Genomic DNA, 27,805 nt, shown 5'->3' on the forward strand with positions numbered 1-27,805 from the left:
GACCAAAACTGGTTCGACTGAACCTAACTTACCTTAGTACAAATGTGCACATAAAAAAGTTACAGCTCTTTGAAGTTACAAAATGAAAATCGATTTTTTTTCAATATATCGAAAACTATTAGAGAGTTTTTATTGCAAATGGACCATTCTTATGGCATTAACATATTAAAAAAAATTAACAGTGAAATTTGTACACCCCATAAAAATTTTGTGGGGTTTTGTTCCCTTAAACCCCCAAACTTTAGTGTACATTCCAATTAAATTATTATTGTGGTACCATTAGTTAAACACAATGTTTTCAAAACTTTTTTGTCTCTTGGTAATTTTTTCGATAAGCCAGTTTTTATCAAGATGCGGCTTCTATTTTAAAATGTTTACATAAAAATTTTATGAGGGTTTTGTTCGTTTAAACCCCCCAAATGTTTGTGTACGTTCCAATTAAACTATTTTTGTGGTACCATTAGTTAAACACAGTGTTTTAAAAACTTTTTTCCTCTTAGTATTTTTTAGATAAGCCAATTTTTATCGAGATGTGGCTTCTTTTTTAATATGTTTCAAAATATACTTAAAAATGTAAATTGTAAATAAACTTTCAGATTATTAATAATTCTCGATAATCGTACTTAACCATATACAAATATGTGGTGGATTCGACAAATATTCAAAATATTATCTCGATAAACACTGACTTATAGAAAAAGTACTAAGAGGCAAAACATTTTTACATTGTGTTTAACTAATGGTAGCACAAAACTAATTTAATTTGAACGTAGACAAAAGTTTGGGGTGGTTTAAGGGAACAATACCCCCATGCAATTTTTATAGGGTGCACAAATATCACTATAATTTTTTTAAGATATTCATGCCATAAGAATGCCACATCTCTATTTTCAACAAAAAATCTATAATAGTTTTATTTAAGAGTATTATTATAATGATTGAAAAATATGTATAACGGATTTCTTTTATTTTCAGGGTAAAACGTATAGGTACATGTGTCTTGCTCTACGAGAAGAATAGGTAGGACAAAGAACGTGAAAAATTATTGTTATACTGTGCAGAAAGGAAACATTTCTAGACCAAAAGGGATTCCTAAATACTAACATGAGAATTTTCAATGCGATCCCGCTAGCCGCTTTAAAATATTATGGATGACTTTAAAAGAAAAATTGAAAATGATAGGAAACAAGTATAACATCACAACAACGTTCAAGACAACTAACAGTCTGAGATAAATTCTGTTCAAACTAAAACCAACAAAAAACAAGAAAGAAACCAAAACTGCATCTACAAAATACCCTGTGAATGCAATAATTTCTACGTGGGAGACACTGCAAGACCACTAAGTATTAAGGTTTCTACATATTATCATGCACTCATCGTTTCCGAAACCTGATTTTACAAAGAGGTGTCTGATACGATACCTACGTTATTCCGGACAGTATGAATTGTTCATATTTAAAACCATTAAAATCAATATTTTTCGAAAACTAAACACTACGTGCTGGAAACGATGAGTGCATGATAATATGTAGAAACCTTTAGGGTAAATGAGCATGAAACGTACATCAAGAACAGAGACTTCGAGAATTCCCAGATATGCAAACATGCCTGGGATAAGGAGCACAGAGTAATCATGAAAGAAACAGACATGAAAGAAAGGAAAGTCAAACAAGCAGCCTTCCTCCTACTCAACCAAGAAATGTGTTGCGAACCCATCAGAAAGAATAAAAAAATAAGTCAAAAACCGTTGAATATCTCATACATACACAATACATATGCAACACACAACACAACCGTGAAGAAAAAAATTAAATTTTAATTCAACTAAATGAATTAATTTAAGGACTATTTTATTGAATTTAAAATATTGATAATGGAATTTAATTTTTTTTTCAACAATCACACCTATGATATAGACTACACAAACAAATTCACACAGGAATAACACAAAAAAGCAGTCAGAATTGTGATATACATAGTGATATCATTTCAAACAATTTTTTTAACCACGACTTTTCATTAAACCAATAATAATAGTGGCAAATCAAAAATAACCATAATATTATGTACCTACTTCAATTAAACATACTACAAGAAAACAGTTTAAGAAACTTGCCAAGAAATTCAAATTACCAAAATAGAAATAAAACAATAAAAATGCTCTAGATAGATATGTCACAAGTATAGATAAAAGAAGTTACTGAAGAAGAAAAGTCAGAAAGTGAAAAAGTACAAACAAAGGAGAAGGGAAGATCAAGAAAAATTTGGGAATAAAAGAACTAAGAGTAAAAAAATAATAATGCAGATAAAATGAAATGTGCGTAGAAGAATTGTAAAGTAATGGGAAAGTGACTTAGGATGTAAACAAACTCGATAGTTGTAATATTTACAAGGATATCTGCAGAAGAAGAAGAAGAAGAAGATGAAGAAGAAGAAGTTTATGAAGCTAAATCCAACAGAATTTATATTTTGTTCTGATATCTAGCTGCCATTACAAACTTTGAAACACAAAATTCCCCTATATGTCATTTAAATTTATATGTATAACATAGATTTGCTTTGGTGGCAATTAAACTCCTTTTGTACTCTAACTGACACGTTTAACATAATTACAGCTGCACCGATGCTTAATGCGCGTAATGAGCCCATACATCTGGTAAAATTAATAGAGCCCTAACTGAAAATGTATTTTTAATTTGTAACTGCTTGATTGTCCTCTGGGGGCTCTTGAGAACTGGTACAGGTGACGTAAATAATTCAACACTGGGGATTCATACGGTTATAGGCCTGGATCCCGCGTACCAAAAAAAGTTGATTAATAGCAAGCTGAAAATTTGTTACTTAGTAGTTTAATGGTATACAGTCGAACAAATTTTGATGTATGGGAACACTGGAACAGGGGAAGTTTTAATTGTGTAACGTGATTTTAATTATGGAACTTGAAATTGTGATTTTAATCCTGACAAGTTTATGATTGTGAAAACTAGCAGGTTGTTTTTAAGTTTATTCAATAGCAAACTTTATAATAATAGATGAAGAAATCTTTGTCCGACAATTATGTTGTGCATTTAGAGCAAGTCCAACACGTAGAACATGTCAAATGACAGGAATTATTGGTGGTAAATAATAGCAGTCTGATTTTTGCATGAGAGTTTAATGAAAGGGTACAAATCAATTGGAAGTTCTGCCCGACAAAATACTTGGAACGTTTTCATAGTCTGACGTTCAAAACCTGTAACCTGTTCCACAATTAAAACTTCCCCTGTTCCAGTGTTACCGTACATCAAAGTTTATCCGACTAGATACCGTTAAGCTATTAACAAAGGACACCGCAGAAACCTTATGGGAAATGGCTCTCTGTCAAATGCTCTGAAACTTTGGGTTCTGGTAGTCTTTGATGTGTAGAACAAAAGACTCAATGGGAGCGTAGCTCCAAAAAAATCATGGTTTTAAGGCTGTTTTATCGGTGCACCAAAACCTAGGGACAGTGTTTTCTCTGTTATTTACCGACAGAATGTCTCGAAATTTGGACACGTTGTTCGAAATTATGTTGCCTTTAAAATGATGGTTTTACTTTTTTTATTTTTTTGAAAATTCTGTTGAAAAATTAGATTATAATGTTTAACGTTCTATTATAACCAAACTTTTTACTCCCATCACTTGAAAGAGTTTTTTTTTCTGTAATCGTTGATTTTTTTTTCACCTTTCTGTGTCCAGTAATAATCGAGAAAAGCGTGTTCCAACTTTGAAGAAAATTTGCTAAAAATATTGAAATCTAATAATGAAACGAGTTACGCAGCATTGGCGCTTAGTTTCATCGTTATCGCCTTCGTGACGACAAATCTCATGAACGTACGGTCAGTCCGTCAGTTCGCTTGAATTATTAGAATCCATTTCCAGTTATCCATTCTTGTATTTTCTTCATCAACTTGCTTAGTGTTTACAGTTTACAGTATTCTTAGTTATTTTGAAAACATTAAACTTATTTAGTTTACGGGTATTTTAAGTACATAATATATTATTAGTTTAGTGGTATAAGTTACAAGTTCTTTAGTTTACGCGTATTTTTAAGTATTACATTAGTTTAGGGATATAGGTTGACAAGATAAGAAATGAGTCCCAGGGTGTTTTAAAATAAGACAGAAAATTATACTACTATCCACGATTTGTGTTTTATTCATCAATTGGATACTTTTTTTATGTAACTGCAACCTATAAATATATTAAAATAATGTATATGTTACCGGCCAAACCCGATTTCGGGACAAACTAGTTTGGCCTAGGCCAAACTACTTTGTCCTAACCGCCTAGGATAAACTAGTATGACCTAGGTCAAACTAGTTTATCATATCACGCGTAGGCTAAACTAGTTTATCCTGATATAAATAAACACACTTCAGGCCAAACTAGTTTAGCCTAGGCCAAACTAGTTTATCCTGATATAATAAAGTTTCACACTTCAGGATAAACTAGTACGGCCTTCTTCTTATTCTTCTTCTAGTGCCTATCCGTTCCGGATATTGGCGATCATCATGGCAATCTCTACTTTTCTCACTGCTGCTCTGAAAAGACTTTTAGTGGTTGTGTTGAACCACGTACGTAGATTTTTCAGCAAGGTGTTAAATGAAAGCTTATAATCCAAGGATGGTACTAAAAGTTAGGAATTTGACCTAGGCTGTCTGTCTGTCGGTCTGTCCGACCGCGAATATAACTGCTCCGTCACTATACCAGGTAGAATGACAAATGAGGTGTCAAATGAAAGCTTATAATCCAAGGATGGTACTAAAAGTGACAAAATTGACCTATGCTGTCTGTCTGTCGGTCCGTCCGACCGCGAATATAACTGCTCTGTCACTATACCAGGTAGAATGAAAAATGAGGTGTCAAATAAAAGCTTATAATCCAAGAATGTTACTAAAGCCCAAACTAGTTTGGCCTGAAGTGAGCGTCTAGAACCGGAAGTCCTAGAACAAAGGACCCCGCAGAAACTTTATGGGAAATGGCTCTCTGTCAAATGCTCTGAAACTTAGGATTGTGGTAATGCTTGATGTGTAGAACAAAAGACTCCATGGACGCGTAGCTCCAAAAAATCATAGTTCTAAGATATAAGCCTCTGAAGATATAGGTATAGAGAGGACGTTTGAGTTGGAATAAATTCATTTTCTCGAGAATGGGCGACTCTGGAGATAAATTCGAATCAGGTCAATTTTTATTTTTAAATTATAATTTTTGGCATATATATCATACTAGTGACGTCATCCATCTGGGCGTGATGACGCAATCGATGATATTTTTAAATAGGAATAGGAGTCGTGTGATAGTTCATTTGAAAGGCTATTTAATTCTCTATTCACTAATATAAACATCAACATAATAATTTATACAGGGTGCCCAATTTTTTTTTAATTAAATTAATTGAGACAAAAAGAAGAATGTATATAATTTATTTAATTCGAAATACATTTTACTGCTGTCAGAAAACAGAAAAAAATGTTTATTTGATAAATAAATATTGTTTTTTGCTTAAATTCAATATTGAAGCTGCCACCCACCTACCTCTTAGCAGTTTGGACATTTAATTTAAGCGAAAGGCAATGTTTATTTTTCAAATTAACATTTTTTTCTGTTTTCTGACAGCAGTAAAATGTATTTCGAAATAAATAAATTATATGCATTCTCCTTTTTGTCTCAACTAATTTAATTAAAAAAAAGTTTTGGCCACCCTGTATAAATAATTATGTTAATGTTTACATTAGTGAATAGAGAATTAAATTACCTTTCAAATGAGCTATCACACGACCCCTATTCCTATTTAAAAAAATCACCGATTGCGTCATCACGCCCAGGTAGATGACGTCACTAGTATGATATATACGCCAAAAAATTATTATTTAAAAATAAAAATCGAGCTGATTCGTAATTTATCTCCAGAGTCTCCCATTCTCGAGAAAATGAATTTATTTCAACTCAAACGTCCTCACTGTACCTATAACTTCAGAGGCTTATATCTCAGAACTATAATTTTTTGGAGCTACGCGCCCATGAAGTCTTTTGTTCTACATATCAAGGACTACCAGAATCCAAAGTATCAGAGCATTTGACAGAGGGCCATTTCCCATAAGGTTTCTGCGGGGTCCTTTCTCACCTTTAGTACCAGCCTTGGATTCTAAGCTTTCATTTGACACCTCATTTGTCATTATATCTGGTATATTGACGGAAGAATTACATTCGCGATCGGACGGAAAGACGGAGAGACAGCCTCGCTAAGATTTCTCACCTTTAATAACATCTTCGGATTAAAAGCATTTATTTGACACCTCATTTTTCATTCTACCTGGTATAGTGACGGAGCAGTTGTTTTCGCGGTCGGACGGACCGACGGACAGACAGCCTAGCTCAAATTTCTCACCTTTGGTACCATCCTTGGATTATAAGCTTTCATTTGACACCTTATTTGTCATTCTACCTAGTATAGTGACGGAGCAGTTATATTCGCGGTCGGACGGACCGACGGACAGACAGCCTAGGTCAAATTTCTCACTTTTAGTACCATCCTTGGATTATAAAGGACGTAATTTGGGAATTCCCCGCATGTAAAAGTCCTTACATGTTCGTCAAATTACTTTCGACTCAGCTAAATTAGTGTAGGCTAGGCCGTACTAGGCGAAGGATTTCCTGGCTGAAAAATCTACGTACGTGGTTCAACACAACCACTACAAATCTTTTCAGAGCAGCAGTGTGAAAAGTAGAGATTGCCATGATGGCCGCCAACATCCGAAACGGATAGGCACTACAAGAAGAAGAAGAAGGCCGTACTAGTTTATCCTGAAGTGTGAATCTTTATTATATCAGGATAAACTAGTTTGACCTAGGCCAAACTATGTGACAAAAATGTGATAATTCTTTTTAAAATATTATCCACGATAAAATCAATCTAACAAGGTATTCCCGACAAAACTAATTTGAATGGAGAATAATGCATTTTGTTGTCATTAAAATACTTGTCCGCCGGCGCCACTGAGTAAAGATCGAATTGTCGGTCGCACTCCCTACTTCCAATCAATTTCAAGTAGGGAGTCACGTGTGTGGTGACGTAAGCAGTCTACGAAAGTAAGTGATACGCCCACTTAACATTGCAATGTGCTTCAACTGATAAAACAGCCTTAAGATATAAGCCTCTGAATTTATAGGTACAGTGAGGGCGCTTGAGTTGGAATAAATTAATTTTCTCGAGAACGGTCGACTCTGGAGATAAATTACGAATCAGGTCGATTTTTATTTTTAAATTATAATTTTTGGCATCTGTATCATACTAGTGACGTCATCCATCTGGGAGTGATTACGCAATCTATGATTTTTTTTAAATAAGAATAGGGGTGGTGTGACAGCTCATTTGAAAGGATATTCAATTTTCTATTCAATAATATAAACACTAACATAATTATTTGTACAGGGTGCCCAAAAAAATTGTTTTAATAAAATTAGTTGAGACAAAAAGAAGAATGTATATGTTATAGTCAAAGCCCGAATTTCAGGCACTCCTAGGTTTGACTAGCCAATCCTCAGGTCTGACTGACGGTCTTAGTCAAAGCCCGAAATAAATTACAGTTTCGGCCTTTCACTAGTCAAACCTAGTAGAGACTAAGTTGGCCAGGCAAAGGTCAAAATTTAATTTTATGAAATTGGGGTTTGACTAGTCAAACCCCGATCAGTCAGTTCTTTAATGATATACTTCAGTCAGGTAACATTCCTTTCTCACTTAAGCGAACAAAGATAATTGCAATTCCGAAACCGGGCAAATCAAACGATAAGCCAGAAAACTACCGCCCCATAGCTCTACTCAGCATGGTATATAAACTATTAGAAAAGCTTCTCCTCAACAGAATTAGTCACAGGATACTAGAAAATGTCCCCATTGAACAAGCTGGCTTCCGCCCTCATCGAAGCTGTACGGACCAAGTGCTGCCATTAACAACTTTTATAGAAGCTAGTTTTCAAAAGAAACAAAAGACAGCAACAGTATTTATAGATCTAACAGCAGCATATGATACTGTTTGGAGACAGGGATTAATATATAAACTGGCCCGCATTATCCCCTGCAGAAAGATAATTAACCTTATTGACAACATGCTGACCAACAGAGCCTTCCAGGTTATAATGGGAAAGGAGACGAGTAGATAGATGAAACGTAACAATGGTCTTCCACAGGGTTCTGTCCTTGCCCCTTTACTTTTCAGCCTCTATATTGCTGACATGCCTGAAACCGAATCTCGGAAGTTTGGATATGCTGACGACTGGACCCTTGCAACAAGCCACCAATCTTTAGAAACTACAGAAATCACTCTCACGAATGACTTATCCATCCTCAGCGAATACCTTAAGAAATGGAGACTACAGCCAAGTACTACAAAAACTGAAGTATCAGCTTTTCATCTAAACAACAAGTTGGCAAACAGAGAATTGCGAGTGTATTTTAATAACAAGCTGTTAAAACACAATAAATACCCGAAATACCTTGGGGTTACTCTAGACAGAACGCTCACATTCAGAGAACACCTGACGAAAACAGCAGCAAAATTGAAAACACGCAACAATATAATACAGAAACTCTGCGGCACTACATGGGGGTCCACAGCATCAACATTAAGATCCTCTGCTCTTGGCCTGATATATCCGGTGGCAGAATACTGTGCTCCAGTGTGGCTAAATAGCAGGCACACCCACCTGGTCGACACCCAACTAAACCGTACTATGCGTATGATAACAGGCACAATTAAGCCCACCCCTACAATGTGGCTACCTACCCTTAGTAATATAGCACCACCCAACCTACGCCGCGAACATGCATTGGTTAAAGAATATAACAAAATAATGGACAGTCGCCAGCTTCTAGTCCACAACGACATCCCCGATATTCTTGGAAACCGTCTCCGATCCAGGTTACCCCCTCTACAATCTGCTCAAGCGCTGCAGCAATCCAACTTTGACTTAAATACCCGATGGAGAGAAGATTGGGAAAGTAGGACAGATCCGCATTACCATAGTCTACCGGACATCATAGGGAAACCTGGCGAATTTGAACGTCCCCGTAAGATTTGGGCAGCCCTTAATCGAATTCGAACAAACTGTGGAAGATGCGCCGACTCCCTCCACAGATGGGGTAAACTCCCCTCGCCTTCTTGTGACTGCGGCGCTGCAAGACAGACGATCAGTCACATTGTTCAGGACTGCCCACGAGCATACACAGGCGACCCTATAGACTTTGTAATGGCAACCGAAGGGTCAATCGAATATATAAAAAAATTGGACATCTGTTTGTGATGCATTGTATAATGCATAAATCTAAATATATTCTGTGATATACTTAAGCCATACGCTAAATAAAATAAATAAATAGTCATGAAAATGTCGTAGTTTGTCAGATTAGGTTTATTAAAACATCATTTTTTAATTTTAATGTTTATTATTTTGATATTGTCGTAATTAAAATAAAAAAATTAGTGTTTATTCTCACATGTTAAGGCATTATGGCATTTAGGGTTGCAGAATACATTAGACCTTTTACACATACATAATTTTAAAGAGCATTTCTTATTGCAGTAGCATTTTATACAGTCTTGTCCTCCAAATTTAGAATATTTTGTACTATGTAATGTCTTTTAAGCCGATGCCGTACTGCAGGATGCTAAATGGTCGTTTGTAGGGTGGATTTTAAAGGTGGATGGTGGAGCGGCGCTGCATCCTGGACGCAGTGAAAGAGTAAAATGAAGTCAGAAGTCAGTATCCAACTGACTGCTAAGGAATAGTTTGTTTCATTTGTTACGTTACATTTGGTTTGTTTTTTAGCATATTGTCCTATTAGAGGTAAAACTCACTAACTACACTTTTCAGAAAGTGGAGAAAAATCGACTTAAAGAAAAGTACAAATTGTTTTTTAAATTTATCTGACTTGAATATTGGATTTTTTTAATGCAACTGCAAAGAATAATAAAGCAGATATTTTAAGCCACGGTTCGTCACATAGTGGGTCTGCTGGGTCCCAAATTGCCCTTCTTTTATACATAGCACTTATTACGTTTTCCTCCATAGCCAGGCTACCCGGATGGAATATCAAACACGACTGATATGGGTGGATAGACGCCTGGCGAACCACCGGATGGTTAGATGGTAGTGGGAAGCCACTGCGGCTACCGTCGTTTTGTTATTCGTGGTATAAGTAGCTAGATGGTCGCCAGGCAGGTATCTACCATCCACCATCCTTCCACACTTCCTACAGTGCGGTATCGGCCTTAGAGACAGCTAACTTCTGGAACATCTTCGAAATTAAGAAAATTCTCTTTGAATTCTCTTATTTGATTTCTTAAACAAGTGTGCTTATTGTTCAGTATTTCGTACTTATAAACCGTCAATTGTTTTATCTTGTATGACATCCAAAATATTTCGAGCATCTCCTTTGGCTCTATCAGAGCTGGGGATAGGTATTGTTACAGTTTTTTAAATAATTATAATTTATTTACACCTTAACAAATGAGAAAGTTATGTAACATTAAATATTTAAAAAAATTATTAAATTTTTAACACAGAATAAAAATATTTTGAGGAAATAGATTCTACAGAATTGTATGAGTTTAGTATACACTCCCAATATGTCCAATAATTCTTCTTTTTTTAATGAAACTTTATTTGAGCTGTTAATATTGTGAGGTAGGAAATTTTGTGTTGTACGTTTCCTACTCTGAATCTGTCAAAATGCTTCTGAGTTGAGCGAACGGAGTTGATTATTATTTACACGTAATTTTGTTTGACTAAACATATGAATTTTATTTTAGCACAAACAGATGGAATGATAATGTCATCATCAACTGTGAAAGAAGATATTGCAATCGGAGAAAAAACGAAGGATCACCATAATACCTACTAACGAAGCCCCTGGACCGTCGTCACTAGGAGAACAACATTGTCAAACAATTCAGATTACTTCTTAAGATGTGGTTTGTTGTATTTGCCAAAAAGAGAGCTCTGACGCACATACGTGCATAATTTGTAATCACGTGGAACATGTTGTGTGCGCTGACAGCACACTTGGTGCATACTATGAAAGTTTTGAAAGAAAAGATACATGCATGCGTTGTGCACAGACAGAAAAGATTAAAATAAATAAAGGAAAGGCGATTGAAGGTGTTCATGCTCAGGCTAATCCTATGAAACAATGAAATGAAAAAAATTCCTCCAATTTCGATTGGAAAAACTGTAATAATACCTATCTCCAGCTTTGATAGAGCCAAAGGAGATGTTCAAAATATTTTGGGTTTCATACAAGATAAAACAATTGACGGTTTATATAGAGTTGGTACGAAATATGGAACAATAAACACACTTTTTTCAAGAAATCAAATAAGAGAATGCAAAGAGAATTTCCTTAATTTCGAAGATGTTCCAGGCGTTAAGCTGTCTCTACGAGAAATTAGTACAAAAGATTCTTTTGGAGGACAAGGCTGCATAAAATGCTACTGCAATAAGAAATGCTCTTTAAAATCATGTAAGTCTAAAAGGTGTAAAGTATTCTGCAACTCTAAATGCCATAATACCTCAACGTATGAGAATAAACACTATTTTTTTGTATTTTAATTACGACAATATCAAAATAATATACATTAAAATTAAAAAATGACGTTTTATTAAACCTAATTTAACAAATTACGACATTTTAATAGCTGATAGGAGTTTGACTAGACCCCGATTTCATAAAATTAAATTTCGACTTTTGCCTGACCAACTTAGTCTCTCCTAGGTTTGACTAGTCAAAGGCCGAAACTGTAATTTATTTCGGGCTTTGACTAAGATCGTCAGTCAGACCTGGGGATTGCCTAGTCAAACCTAGGAGTGCCTGAAATTCGGGCTTTGACTATAACATATATAATTTATTAAATTCGAAATACATTTTACTGTTGTTCGAAAACAGGACAAAATGTTTATTTGATAAACAAATATTGTTTTTCGCTTAAATTCAATAATAAAGCTGCCACCCACCTGCCTCTTAGCAGTTTGAACATTTTAATTTAAGCGAAAAGCAATGTTTATTTTTTAAATTAACATTTTTTTCTGTTTTCTGACAGCAGTAAAATGTATTTCGAATTAAATAAATTATATACATAAATAAATAATTATGTTAATGTTTCTATACCCCCTGTATAAATAACTATGTTAATGTTTCTATTAGTCAATAGAGAATTGAAAAACCTTTCAAATGAGCTATCACACGACCCCTATTCTTATTTAAAAAATCATCGATTGCGTCATCACGCCCAGATGGATGACGTCACTAGTATGAGATATATTATGCCAAAAAATTATAATTTAAAAGTAAAAATCGACCTGATTCGTAATTATCTCCAGATTCGCACATTCTCGAGAAAATGATTTTATTCCAACTCAAACGTCCTCACTGTACAGTCGAACCCGCTTATTAGAATAACCTTCGTGCCAAGCAAAAGTATTCTTATAACCGAGATATTCTAATAACCGATCATTGGTGGCTAGTAGAATCGAGTCGAAACCTCAAGTTTCTTTACTTAAAGCGGGATATTCTTATAAGAGGTATTCTATTAAGCGGGTTCGACTGTACTTATAACTTCGGAATCTTAAAACCATGATTTTTTATTGAGTCTTTTGTTCTACACATCAAGGACTACCAGAACCCAAAGTTTCAGAGCATTTGACAGATAACCATTTCCCATAAAGTTTCTGCGGGGTCCAAATTTTCAGCTTGCTACTAATAAGTAAACTTTTTTTGGTACGCGGGATTCAGGCCTATTATAAACACGTGGCTTTAGGCATCTACCAAATGTTTTCAGTTGAAATATTATATGGGTGGTCACTGCCCTCGATTCCACACTCGATCTAATAACGATTGATTTTTTATATGAAAAACATTAAGCGGTTATGATACGGTAGCTGTGTTAGATAATTAGTATTTGTGAAGTAAGTGGAGAGAATGGAGATATTCCATATTACAGTAGACTCCCGTAAGTTCGGCCACCTCGGGACCGGACCCTAGGCCGAACTTAAAAGTGGCCGAACTAACCGATGCTTATTTAAAAAATGCCCATTTATTGTTTGTATGGATCTAGCAAAAACAAATCACTTGTACATTAAGTAGAAGACAAGACAGAGGAATACTCTCACATATATTTAACACATAATATGAAAAGATAGAGCGTTACAAAAATACTATTAAACAATACTTACAGAACTCTAGGCCTAATAAAATTTAAAAATATTGTTGCACATGGGTGGCTTGGCTTCTTAAGCACTTAAAAAGTCAGTAATTTTTTTCTGAATTTTCTTTTCTTATGATTTTTGATGTGCAAAGTCACGCCACTTTTTAATAATCATTACATCGATGGCAGAGTTGCTTCTTTTTGCTGTTCGACTTAGATAGCTGCCAGTTGCAAAGCTGTTTTGCCTTCAGCGTGGCTCATTTTATTTTCTTCATCTTCCTCTTCATTCTCAGCAGCATCTGTGTGGTTATCCTTCTCATTTTCTTGGCGAATGACACACTCAGCGATTTCGTCGTGGTCCAAAACCTCGTTGTGTAGCTCCTTTTCAAAGTCGATCCACTCCAAAACATCTTCTTCAACAATGGGACCACACTTCGGTAGTTTCTGAAGGTCATGCAATAGAGCTCCATTGTCATCAGGTTCGTTAACAAGAATGTTGTTTGGCTCATCTACTGATGTGTTTGCTTGGTCAATCTTATCTTCTATATTGGCCAAAGTTTTTTACAAGACTTTAACAACATAAACGTGGAAACTCTCCCAGTGTATTATCGGTCGCAGAAATCAGCGTAGATGGACACATATTTGTTCAAGGAATAGTTCGTTTACGAATTTGTTCCCAAAGTAAAAAAAAATTGACAAAATTAAAACTGTCCATCAAAGCACTTCTACTTCCTGACAACGCGCTTACTCACTAGGAAGATATTCAGTGTGACGATGAAAAAGAAGTTAAACTGCCCAGTCTTCAACAACCGATAGATCAAGGAGCCATTAAGTGCTTCTAGAGGAAGTATCGCCGAAAATTGCGATGACAATGACAAATAGGGGTCATTGTGGATGCTCGAAGCATTTGAACACAAGGCGACCGTTATCATCTCTTTGCTGACTTTAAACTCTGCAGCAGATGTTTCTTTCGGGGTGCAAAGGTTTTTCTGGGCAGAAGTTTAAAATTTAACCCAGGTTCGTCGACGTTGTTTCTTTGCTCTGGGCTCAAGTTTAGGTCACCCATGATTTTTAAAAATCTTGCAGAAAAATTGGTGGCCGCTACAGGCAGAGAGCCGGCCGGAATAAGCCGAGACCGAACTAACCGAGGCCGAACTTACGGGAGTCTACTGTATAAAATATAATTAAAAACAATAATTATACTATCTACGTAGCGAACAAAAGTAGGTGTTAACGAACAGCTGTCAGAGGAAATTGAAATCAGACGTGGGGTGAGACAGGGATGCGTGTTGTCGCCAATTCTTTTCAATACCTACTTGGAAGAGATTCTGAAAAAAGCTCTTGAGGATGAAACAGCTGGAATAGGTAAATGGAACGCCAATTAACAACATTAGATATGCGGATGATACTGTAATCTTAGTCAAAAACATTAAAGATATTCAGAGGCTGGTGACCAGAATAGCAGAGTAAGGACAACAATAGGTACGATCTATCAATTAATGCCAGGGAAGCAAAATTTATGAGAATACCGAAAACTCAAGAATTAACAAGAAGCTCTTCATAAGCGGCACCAATATCGAACGAGTAGACCAATATGCATATCTTGGAACAATGATCAATTCCACAAATGATACTTCCAGGAAAGCAAAATCAGAATAGAAAAGGCTAGAGCAAATTTTAACAAAATGATAAAAGTGCCCTGCACAAGATAAGAGATTTAAAGTTGAAGCTAAGGCTTAGGTTGGCGAGGTGTTACGTTTTCTTGACTTGAATGCGGCATCAATGAAAAAACTGGAATCGTTACAGTTGTGGGTGTACAGAAGAACACTGAAAATATCGTGGACACAACACGTCACAAACAAAGAGGTTCTGAGAAAGATTAATAAAGAAATAGAAATCTTAAATGCCGTCAAAACAAGAAAATTGGAATATCTCTGACATATTGGACATGAAGAGACGTACAACTTGCTCTAATTAATTATGCAGGGAAAGATTCAAGGAAAAATAAGCAAAAGGAGGTACCGAAACCGGTAAAGGTGCTTGCTGCACTCTATGATTGGACTAGAATATGATGCGGCTGTATTTTCGTTTTGCAACGAAATTGAAAATGGTTATTCATTTTTGATGTACATGCTTACTCTGATTGGAGTACGACGGGAACCATTCTCGTTGGAACTTTACCGCGCTGAGCAGTTGGGACGTGAATTATAAATTATAAAATTCCCTCATCTTCCTTAGTCTCAGCATCCGTTATGGCTTGCAAATTGTAGCAGCCTCGGAGGTGTAACCAGAGAAGGTTCCCATTGTTTTCAGTCTGGTGGGATGTAGAATAACATTATGTTGTTTTATATGCCATTAGATTGAAAACTTAGTCTTTTGCTAGCAGTTGCCGCTAGGGCATATATGCCATTTCGTTCGTTGCAATCCGTGACTGCACGCCGGTGTTTGTTTTGGTTGGATCAGAGAGAGCAGCATATGTGCCTCCTGATGAGAGACTAATAAGTTTCGAAACCGGTAGAGGTGCTTGCTGCACTCTCTGATTAGACTAGAATATGATGCGGCTGTATTTTCGTTTTGCAACGACATTGAAAATGGTTATTCATTTTTGATTTACATGTTTACTCTGATTGGAGTACGAAGGGAACCATTCTCGTTGGAACTTTACCGCGCTGAGCAGATGGGACGTGAATTATAAATTGTAAAATTCCCTCATCTTCCTTAGTGTCAGCATCCGTTATGGCTTGCAAATTGTAGAAACCTCGGAGGTGTTACCAGAGAATGTTCCCATTGTCTTCAGTCTGGTGGGATGTAGAATAACATTATGTTGTTTTATATGCCATTAGATTGAAAACTTAAAACTACTCTTAAGAAGAAGAAGGTTCAACCAGTGTCCAAGAGTTATAAAAATATTACAAAGAACCATATAGGCCATGTTATAAGTATGGATAACGACAGGACACCTAGTAGAATGCTTAGCGAAACTATGGTGGGACGTCGGTCTGTAGGAAACGAAGAAAGAGGTGGATAGACGAAGTAACAAGCGATGCTAAAGAGACTTTGAGGGAGGACAACTGCAGGAGAGCAACCAGGGACAGATATACTTGGAGACGGATGCTGGAGCAGACCAGGGCCTGACTTGAGCTGTAGCGACATAGTAGAGAGAGAAATAGAGCTAAAAAATCGGAGACTATTGGGCATCAAGAGATAGTATTTACATGCTAAATCTTTAGCTTTTTGATATGGCGTCTCTTCTTAACAAAAGTGCTAACGTAATCATTAAAGGGCAATCAAATTTGGAAGTTATATTGGATCCTATAGATAGAGGATGAAATTAAAAGTGGGATTATTTTGTATAATATGTGCACTAAATACTTTCAACATATGTTTTGTATTCTAGTATTCAGATTGTAATATGCTTTTCTCCACATGTTGCTAATTATTATCTTTAAAGAAGACAAAATAAAAGATCTATAAACTTAGAAAATATTATAAAAGACAACACAGATATTACTACGTATTTATTAATTAAAATATTGATATTTTATACAAAGGAAAGAATGGGCCGTAGTAATCTCTGACCAAAGTATTGTTCTTCTTCTTCTTCTTCCTTAGGGACTTCACGTCGCACATTCCATCTTTTATGAATAGCCTTAGCAGCTTCAATAGTGTTTCCTGAAATAAAATAAACAAATATAGTGAAATTAATAGAATTATTGGTTTGAAATCAAATTTAAACCTGTTTATTATTTTCGATTTTCGATGAAATATAATAAACATACATTTTTTTTCTACAACCGTTTAATAATATGCTCATTATTCGCTATTTTTTATAGATAATAGCACTCATTACTGTACCCGTGAGTAGTAGTTCATTACGCACGGGCTGAAGTTACTCACGGGTCATTACTCACGGGCTGAAGTTAGATTCAAGTGGCGCATGCCACTTTTAATATTAATCGTATATAAACTGCAATTAAAGTTATTTAAAACTTGTTTATTTAATTCAACAATTATTGTAATTTATATCAATAATTAACTTCTAAATATTTTTAAATGAATTTTAACTGTAACAATATTTTTTACGTTTATAGCTTGTTTACTAAAATTTTTGAAGTTTATCATTTATTTTAGTGAGAGTGACATTAGCGCACTTTGTTTGTGTTAATTGGAATTTATAACTAATATTGTGTTTACTTTTCAAGTTATATTGTGTTAAATATGTTATAACATTATAGTTGTATTATTATATTAAATATAGTTAAATGTAAATACACATTATAACTATATGAAATATAATATGTCCACCGACAATAGCCATTTCCTATTTATTAAATTCACTGACAGTAAGTACAAATTTATGATTATAATTTTTCAGAAACGAATAGAACTTGGATTTACTATTTCTTGTTGTATTTTTACAATAAATAAGAATCTGGTAATAGTAGGCAACAAATTATTCAGCCTAGGGGTACACAGCATGTAGGTATTTTTGAAAATTATTATAATTTAAATCTTGAGTAGTTGATAATTATATTTTTTACTAATTAAATTAAAAAAGGTCGTAGAAAAAGTATAGTATTCTACTTGCATGTAATGGCTATTACTCACTCTGATGAATTACGACACTCGCCTACGGCTCGTGTCGCAAACTTCATCATCGTGAGTAATAGCCATCATTACATGCTCGTTGAATAATATACTATTATTACATAATAATGTTCAGTTTTGTTTAAAAATGAGATTTCCAAAATGTCACGCTTCAAAAACTCATAATAACTTAAAAGCACTCATTTAAAATCTGCATATTTAAACAATTTGAAACGACCCGTGACTTTACCTAATTATATTTTATTTATGTTTATGATTATGATTATAATTATGTTTTAATGAAATTTATCGTATGTCATTGTACCTAATAATATATTATACCAGTTTGTTGAGATTGGAGTTTGATACAGTTTTTGAAGAAAAGGAAAGAAAATACAACGATTAAAAACCACAATAAAATATTTATTGGATTACCAGCCGATAAAAAACGGCGTATAATATACATATTATGTAACTCCCCGAACTTCTCCAACGGAAAAATTTTCACCTTTTTGAAAATATGTGGCCATCATACACATTTACTATAGGTAAGTTATACAAAAATTAAGTGAAAATTAAGGCAGTTTTGGCTTCGCATTTCAACTAAATAAAAGTGGTATACAATTTTATTTTATATTAATATTACTACTATTGAGTAATTGGGTCCATTTTCTGTTGGAATTTACCACGCTGTACAGGCGGGGTTATGAATTGCAAATTTTAGAATTCCCTCTTGTCTTCTTTTCAGCATCCATCTGGCTTGCAATTTTTAGAAGCCATGGAGGTGTTACCAAGAAAGTGGCCAAATAAGTTTTTCACTAAAATATCTTTAAAAATATTTTTATATATTTTTATTAGGATGAAAAACTTTGACTTTTATTTAGCAGATGTCGCTAGGCACCTACCACCAACACGTTAGTTACAATGCGGATACTAACTGGCTGAAGATTTTCACTTGGGTCAGAGATAAGCACAGGGTTACCAGACCTAGGGAATTTTCCCTAAACCTAGGGAATTTTGAGCCAGTTTAGGGAAAAAGGGAATTTTATTCAATTCTATGAAAAATCTAGGGAATTCTTAATATTTGTAAGACAATTTTAAAAAATCTGTTTGATTTTATAAGCTTTATAAAATTGCACATATATTATCTATATGAAAATCGTTTTATTCGCGAATTCGGGGAATCCCAGCGATGCGTCAAAGTTTAGAAGTGAAGAGAATATGACAGATATCGATTTTTACGATTATCGATTATTCCCCATTTGTTATCAAGGGCAAACAAACATCAATAAGGTTATGTTATAAATCTATAATTAATCAGGGTTTCTGATTTCTGGGTTGTAGGATTAAAATATCTATTATCCATAATATATAAAATCCACGAAGAGATTTCTCTGGGATTGGGCTCTACCATTAACCATAAAAATATTACTAGATTATTAGATAACCATAAATGTTCGATTTTCTTCTTCTTCTTCTTCCTTTTTTTTGGGTTTCGATTTTTTTTTAATCATTTACCCAGTACATGTTATTGGTTATGCGCGTCTTGCTCAAGGCAATGCACAACCAGGTGTCCTGTCAACTTCAGATCTATTTTTTTTTTTTTGGTCCTATGTGGTCCTTGTCCTTCTTCTTGTTTTTCTGTAGCTAGAGGGGGAAAAGTGTTACAACATTTAAGGTTAACTTAAGACTTTTCTCGTCTGGGGGTAGCTTCCAAACATTTTCACATAGGTTTAGGGCTGGCTACCTTCGGTTAGGATTAAGGATTTTAAGGATACAAATATAATTTTTGACATTTTAGGAGATTCCCTGTATTTTCTGAAGTATTTATTTATTGTTATTGTTATTATTATTATTTTTTCAAAATTCTATAGATCTACTTGAAAAAATTTGATAAATTTATTGATTATCTTAATAACTTTATTCGAGGGTTTATATAAAATGCTCTGTAAAGATATTGGACTGTCTGTTCCAGCTTTTATTAGTTCTAGATACAAATCCATATCTTTATGTTTATTTATGGGGCACTCAAAGATGATGTGTACCAATGTTCCCATAGTACCGCATTCGCATATCGGTGTTTCCGTTTTGCCTATTTTGTGGAGATAACAAGGAGTTTTGCAATGTCCACTTCGTAAACGATTAAGGTTAGTAATATTGTTCCTACCCAAATATCCACATTTGTTATACCAAGGTTTTATAGGGAAACTATCCTGCAGTCCATAATAGTCCGGATATTTACCTTTAATTTGGGAATACCAGTTATTGTAAAATTGAGTCAAGATGTTCTTTTTTGTAACACAAAAGATATCTGTGCTGATGTTTTTTACATCATATGGTACTCTTAATTCTCTCCCAATATTGGCCAAGCTATCTGCCACCTCGTTGCCTTTAATCCCCTGATGTCCCGGTACCCATTCTAATCCTATTGAAAATCCCATATTATTTGCATCTACCAGTAGTTTTTTGGTCATTATAGTTACATAATCCATTTGGTCCCATTTGTGACTAGATATTTTGGATAAGGCACTTTTTGAATCTACAAAGATCACTGCTTTCATGATTTCCTTTTCAATACATACCGACATGGCTTTGTATACCGCTATTATTTCAGTTGTGCAGATTTGTGTGTAGTTATGGAGTCGTGACGAATATTTATAATTGATGCTTGGGATGTAAATTCCAAATCCCGATTGATTTGTTTGTGGGTCTATTGATCCATCTGTATATACGTGGGTATGATTATTATATATTCCACCATATTTAGCTATGAACCTTTCGTTCGATTCAATTTCATATTTTTCAAATTCTAGACTTTTAATTGTAATGGGGTATAGAAGAGTTTTTCTTTCTACCTCATATATAGGATTGATTTTATATCTAATTATGTTTTTTGTTTTTTTGAGTATATTTGTATATGCTAGTGAGTAATCAGGTATGACCTTGTTCCTCCAGAATCTATTGTTTGCATTTATTGCTTCGTTTAGCTTATTTAGACTCTTTACTATGATATTGTTTTTTTCCGGCATTTGTTTGAGTATATATTTATGTGCTAGTATCTCCCTTCTAACTTGTAACGTTGTTACTGAACATTCTGCTTGCAATATTAAGATGGGTGTAGAACGTAGACAACCCGTTACGATTCTCAAGGCAACATTCTGTACTTGTTCCAACCTCATCATCAAACTTTTACTGCAGGGGTTTAAAAGATTGGCTGCGTAATCTAAATGAGATCTAACTATTCCTTTGTATAAACTCAAAAGAATGTTCGGGTCAGCTCCCCATTTTGTACCACAAATTGCTCTCATGACATTTATTCCTTTGTTTGCTTTAGTTATCATGTCGTTAATTTGAATTGTCATATTCAAATTGCACTGTAAATGAAATCCCAGATACTTTATTTCATTTTTCCATGGAATTTCCATATTTTGATATATCAAATGTGGGAAGTTATAAGCCTGACTTCTTTTTCTAAATATTATTGCTTTTGATTTGTGTGCTGAAATTTTAAAGTTGTGTTTCTCAAACCACTCCTGTAAATTTATTATATGGGTATTTAAGGAATTAATTAGCTTGTATATATCAGATCCTTGCACCAGAATTACAAAATCATCTGCATATTGAAAACACTCCATCTCATGGTTTATTAAATCATGTAGGGATCTAGTATAGAGATTAAATAATATTGGACTGAGTGGAGACCCTTGAGGCAATCCAGTGGATGCTTGCATTGGGCCTAATATATTATTTGATTTGTCTTTAACGTAGATATTTCTGTTGAGCAAAAATTGCAAGATCAAGTTTGCATAAGTTATTGGGATGTCATACTTTAATAAGTATTTATATAGCAAATATATATTGACTGTATCATATGCCCTACTGATATCCAAAAAAATTCCAATTGTATTTAAATTTTTACTAAATCCAGTTCTAATATAATTAATTGTTAAAGCTAAGTTATCGTTGCACCCTTTGTTTCTTCTGAAACCTAACTGCTTAGGGCTTAGTATCGATTTTTTTTCCGTTATTTGTTCTATTCTTAATTTAATTATATTTTGCAAAATTTTGCCTACACATGACTCTAGAGCTATGTTTCTATAATTATCCTCACATAAAGGGTCTCTATTGGGTTTTAAAAAGGGAATGACAAGGGTGTTTTTCCATTCTTGTGGAAAACCTGTGTTTCTTTTAACTATTTGATTAAATATTTTTGACAATGTATCTAGCGCCACCAGGGGAAGTCTGTTTATCATGCTATATGTTACAAGATCTAAGCCAGTAGCCTTATCCTTTTTATTTATGACACTTATTATTTCTTGCCTTGAAATGTCCTCCACATCCTCGTTAGTTAGGGTAACCATGAACTCAGGATCTGTTATGTCAATTGCCAAATTATTTAATATGTTCTGAGCTATGTTTTTGTTGGGAAGTTTAGCAGGGATTACAGCATTTTGATATGTGGAGAATAGCTTAACTGTTCGCCATATTTCAGATAGAGGAGTGTCCCTTGTCAATCCATTGCAAAAGCTTTTGAAGCTATTTCTTTTTTTTGTTTTAAATATTTTTTTACTGTATGCAAATATTTTTTTGATTTCAATATAATTTTCATTGCTTGCTTCTTCCTTATATTTTTTAATTTTTTCTTTTCTTGTTTTTATTAAATTAGAGCATTCCTTATCCCACCAGGGAGGGCTTTTTTTTTTTCTTATAGATTTTTCTGTTTTCAAGAGAGGTATTTCCTCATCACTCACCATTTCCATAATTTGTGTAAATGAATTATAGTCTTCACACCCATTCTTCATCAAGTCTTCCATTTTTGAAGCATAATTCTCCCAATTGACATTCTTTGTATTTCTTTTATGACTTTTTTGTGTTACTATATTTTCATTTACAATTGCGATTTTGCAAGAAGTTGGAAAATGATCACTGCCTCCAGAATCCTCTAACACATCCCATTGGCATATATTTGCAATTTCCGAGGAAATTAGTGTTAGGTCTACCGCTGAGGCATTCTGTCCAGGTAGGGTAATCCGCGTGGGTCTCCCATCATTGCAGCAAACTAGATCCAAATCCTCTAAGGATTCAGCAATTATTCTTCCATTAACATTAACAGACACTTGACTTCCCCAAAGTGCATTATGTGCATTCATATCCCCCATTAAAATTTTATTTCCCCTGATTTTATTTATGCGTCCAACCCAACTATTTAAATTTATTTTTGCCCTAGGATGGATATAAATGTTAATAACTGTAATGTCCCAATCTATTATTTTTATTGCTAAAATTTGAATTTTACTAACATTATTATTATACCTATATACTATTTTGTGATCCAGACTATTATGAACCACAGTAGCTAGGCCACCATAACCATCCCCTCGATCCAACCTATGTATTTCATATCCTCTTAGATAGAAGTGATGATTATTTTTTAGCCAAGTTTCATTTAATAGAATTAATTTGGGTCTATGTTCGCTTATGAAATATTTCAGACTGTTATAGTTACTGCTTAAACTTTTTATGTTCCATTGGATAATAAGTGGATTCTTGATATCCATCTAAATCTAGCAACTTTTGGTTCGATGAGCTTTCATGTATAAATAGCTGGTTCAAGTAATTGATTATATGTTCCTTATGTTTCCAATCTAGTTTTTTTAATATCGCATTCAGTGTTTTTTCTGTGTCCCTCTCTAGTTGCTCTGTACGGGAACATCCAGGAGTCTCATTGTTTACTGCACGAGCTCTCTCTTCGCTTCTCCCATTTGGAGATAATAAATATTGATTGTGTACTTCTTTATTGTATGTCTTATTTGTTTCATTAGCCTTTCTTTTATTTTTGTTTGAGTTATTCTCCATTTTTCTACTAAACAGGTGTTCAGGGTTACTCTTTACATTTTCTATCCATCGCATATTGATGGGAATTGTCTCTAAATTATTTATTTGAGTTTTATGTAATGTTGGGAATTCCTCCTGGCTCATTCTGAATATATTATTCTCTTGCGATTTTCTAGTAGAAACATAAGGAAATCTCTCGCATGCCTCGTAGTATGAAAGATTGTCCAGAGACATGACAGCCTTAATATTCCGCTGTCTCACATACTCTGGACACTCCTCATAGGTACTTATATGAAAGCTGCTATTACAATGTAAACATTTCATCGAACAATCCCCTTCATGTATTTTTTCCGCGCAGTTTTTGCATTTTTCTCCCCCTCTACAAAGATTTTTTGTGTGTCCAAAAAGAAAACACCGATAACATTGAACCACTGGTATCATGTATGGTTTTACCCTAAAAGGGATCCCATATATATTCACTTCCTTCGGGATTACTTTTCCCGAAAAGGTAAATGCGACCGTTTCTGTATCAATATATTTCTCCGTGTCATATTTAGACTTCCGTTTAAATCGTCTTATTTCTAGTACTTTAATGTTGGCCGAAGCCAATCCCGAAAATTTGATTAGATCTGCATCCGATATACTAGTATCTACATTATTAACGACTCCCCTACATGTTACGTTATTTGCCGGAATAAACAATTCATATCCATCATTTCTGACCACGTCATTTAAAACAAATTTATTAGCATCCTCCCATTTCTTGAAAGCAACGCTAATTCGGTTTTTTCCTTTTTTGCTAAGTTTAAGTACATTCTCGATTTTTTTGTCATTTATGTATTTTGCTAATTTCAAAAAACTATAATTACCGACGTTATCGCCTTTTGACTCCATAAATACCTCAAAGGGACCGGTATCAGTGTACTGATAATAGAAATGTTTTTTTCCTTTTTTTATTTCATTGTTATTATTAGTGATTGAATTAGCATTGCTATCAAGTAATGGTGTATTCTTTAAACTACTATTATTTTCAGTGTTTTCTATATTATCTAACATCTCCTCATCACCGGGGGGGTTAGCCCCCCCGGTAGTATCCCCCATAATTAACCGTGTAATGCAAAGCTGTCTCTTTTTTACCTAACTAGATAATGTATAATTTATTTTATTCAAAGAAAGTACAGGAAATTTAGGAATTCAACAGATAGGAAATTTGTTAGTTACCTCTATTATGTAGTTCCTATTTTGTTTTTGTCGCCTGCGTTTTTTTTTGAATTATCACTTCCACACTGAACTGTCACACAACCGAACGTTACGAAAGCTCATACAGAAGTCAATGTTCGATTTTTGATTTGGTGTGTCGCTTGTCAACAATAATCGATTCGAATCGATCAGTGTTTCGATAATTTTTAAGTTTGACCATTTCGGACATTTTACAGTTTGGGAGTACAATACTAGAAGTGTACAATATTTTCCGTACAATGCTAGGGCTAGGATTGTCCAATTCCAATTTCGGGCTTTGCTCGTAACATATACAAAAAAATACTGGGTCTACTCGCGGAGGACATCCTGAAATTACACAGAGGCAGTACGCCTGCGCATTAGCTGTTCCGATGGAAAAAGTCGACCTTATTCAATGCGCAGTTTTGTAATGCGCATGCGTATATAGAAAATATATAGGGAATTCTAGGGTAAAAATTGTTGTCAAGTTGTTAGGGAAATCTAGGGAAATTTTGACAAAAATTCTAGGGAATTAAAAAAAAATCATCTGGCAACCCTGGATAAGCAAACTTATGCCTCTCTGATGATGCCTCTATTAAGAGGCGAAATCGTCGATTAGAGTGCTGGTTTGCGCTCTCTGAACTAAGTGAAAATTAAAGCAGTTTTGGCTTCGTATTGTAACTGAATAAAAATTGTAGGTATACATTTTTATTTTATATTATTAGTATTACTCGTATTGCGTAACTAGGTTTTCCATTTTCCGTTGTAATTCATATAAAGCACCTGGACCAGATCAAATCCCTGTTGAGCTACTTAAACTTTTAGATAAGGAAAACATTACCTACTTGACTACTTTCTTTAACAAAATTTACAACGAAGGAAAAATACCAGATGATTGGTTGGAGGAGTCACTGTTTATAACATTACCAAAGAAAAGCAGGCCCACCAAATGCAGCGATTTTAGACTAATCAGTTTGATGAGTCAAAAACTTAAGATACTTTTACGTATTATACAAAACCGAGTATTCCTTCTGTGCGAAACTAGAATGGGTAATAAGCAATTTGGATTTAGAAATGGTCTAGGAACTAGAAAAGCACTATTTTGTATGCGCGTTCTATTACAAAAAAAGTTGTGAATTCCGAAAGAACGTTTATGTTTGTTTCATCGACTTCGAGAAGGCCTTCGACCGAGTACAACATGATACACTTTTCGATTGCCTGCAGGCAGCAGGACTTGACCACTACGATATAAGACTGCTGAAATACATATATTACAATCAACTAGCCTCTATCCAAATTGGAGACAGTCGTACTGAAAAACTGCCGATAAAACGTGCAGTACGACAAGGTTGTATTTTATCACCCACCCTTTTTAATCTGTACTCTGAAGAGATCTTTAGGGAGGCTTTGGATGACAGACAAGAGAGAGTAAGGCTAGGCGGAGAAGTAATCAACAATATTAGATACGCTGACGATATAGCCATTCTTGCTGAAAATTTACAAGATCTTTAGACACTACTAAATCTAGTCAGTGAAGCAAGTTATCGGAGAGGCCTTAAAATCAACATTTCAAAAACAAAGTGGATTTCAGTTGGAAAGATTAATATAGATCAAGATCAGCTTTCTCTTGATGGAGAGCAGTTAGAACGGGTAAATCATTTCAAGTACCTTGGCAGTTGGTTAAATGTAAATTGTGACTCTGATGAAGAGATAATAACTAGGATCGAAATATCACGAAAAGCTTTTATGACCTGGAAGCCAGTTTTATGTAACAGAAACCTGTCGATGAATATTCGAAAGAAGGTGCTGAAATGTTATGTGTGGTCTATCCTATTGTGTGAGACATGGACGTTAAAAACCACAATGCGAAACAAAATAGAAGCATTCGAATTGTGGTGCTATCGACGAATCCTAAAGATATCGTGGGTTTCGCACACTTCCAATGAAGATGTTCTTCAAATACTGAATTCAGAACGTCTGCTCATAAGCATCATAAAGAGAAGAAAAACAGAATACTTTGGCCATATAATAATTAGAGGACCTAAATACCATCTGCTTCGCCTTATAATACAAGGAAAAGTGGAGGGAAAGAGATGTATTGGTCGAAAGAAACTTTCATGGCTGCGTAATATTAGACAATGGTGTGGCTGCACAGTAGAAGAATTATTTCGCGCAGCAGCCGACAGAGAGAGATTTCAGGAAATTGTAAACATGATGACGGCCAACGTCTGAATAAAGACACGGCACCTAAAGAAGCAGAAGAATTTGTAATTCACCACGTTGTGCATACGGGGTTTTGAATTGCAAAGAATTTAGAATTCCCTCTTGTCTTCTTTGCAGCATACATCTGGCTTGCAATTTTTAGAAGCCATGGAGGTGCTACCAAGAAAATGGTCAAATAAGTTTTTCAATTAAATAATTGAAAAATATTTTTATACATTTTTATTAGGATGAAAAACTTTGATTTTATATAAAAACACTTAAATATTAGTTCGAAATTCGAAATTGTCTTAACAAAAACATTTAAATATTAGTCAGAAATAGCAACTATTAAGATATTTATATAACTGAGTGTCAGTGTCAAGACGAATGCCAGTCCTAATGAATTAATGGCGAGGACATCCAATACTACAATTATATGACGTCACGACCAATGAGGGCGCGTTTTGGGCTGGTTGCTATAATTTGAATTTTTAATCGTCTTTTGGGGCCAAACGAAAGACAAAAAAAACCTTTTTTTTTTCTTTGATATATGTTTAAAATTATGTTCTGTTATGATTTATAGCATTTTTTTCGAATTTTAAATTTTATGTAAGTTCCCTATTACTGGGTTTTTTTTAACAAAAAATGTTTTACGCATCACAACACATGCATGTCTGTGTTTGAAACTGTTCCCTTTAACTATATTTGTAACGCTATTTAAAAATACAATTTACTTTCGC

At 34.5% G+C, this 27,805-nt stretch overlaps 1 protein-coding gene and 1 long non-coding RNA gene across 3 annotated transcripts in view; both read right to left on the minus strand.

Annotated features, from left to right (window-relative positions):
- Positions 1-16,726: 16,726 nt before the first annotated feature.
- The window catches only part of LOC126885712 (alpha-N-acetylglucosaminidase), a 78,276-nt gene continuing 67,197 nt past the window's right edge, over positions 16,727-27,805 (minus strand). For both annotated transcript variants that reach the window (XM_050652438.1, XM_050652439.1), the window contains exon 16: positions 16,727-16,895. In XM_050652438.1, coding sequence (XP_050508395.1) covers positions 16,765-16,895 — 131 coding nt within the window. In that variant the 3' untranslated portion in view covers positions 16,727-16,764. The remainder of the gene's footprint in view (positions 16,896-27,805) is intronic.
- On the minus strand, positions 19,339-24,979 carry LOC126885713 (uncharacterized). Its single transcript, XR_007698439.1, has 2 exons — positions 24,867-24,979; positions 19,339-19,457 (listed from the first exon to the last, which is right to left on the minus strand). It is a non-coding gene; the product is annotated as an uncharacterized LOC126885713 (long non-coding RNA).

Source organism: Diabrotica virgifera, chromosome 5 (genome assembly GCF_917563875.1).
Source record: "Diabrotica virgifera virgifera chromosome 5, PGI_DIABVI_V3a".
NCBI lineage: Eukaryota > Metazoa > Arthropoda > Insecta > Coleoptera > Chrysomelidae > Diabrotica > Diabrotica virgifera.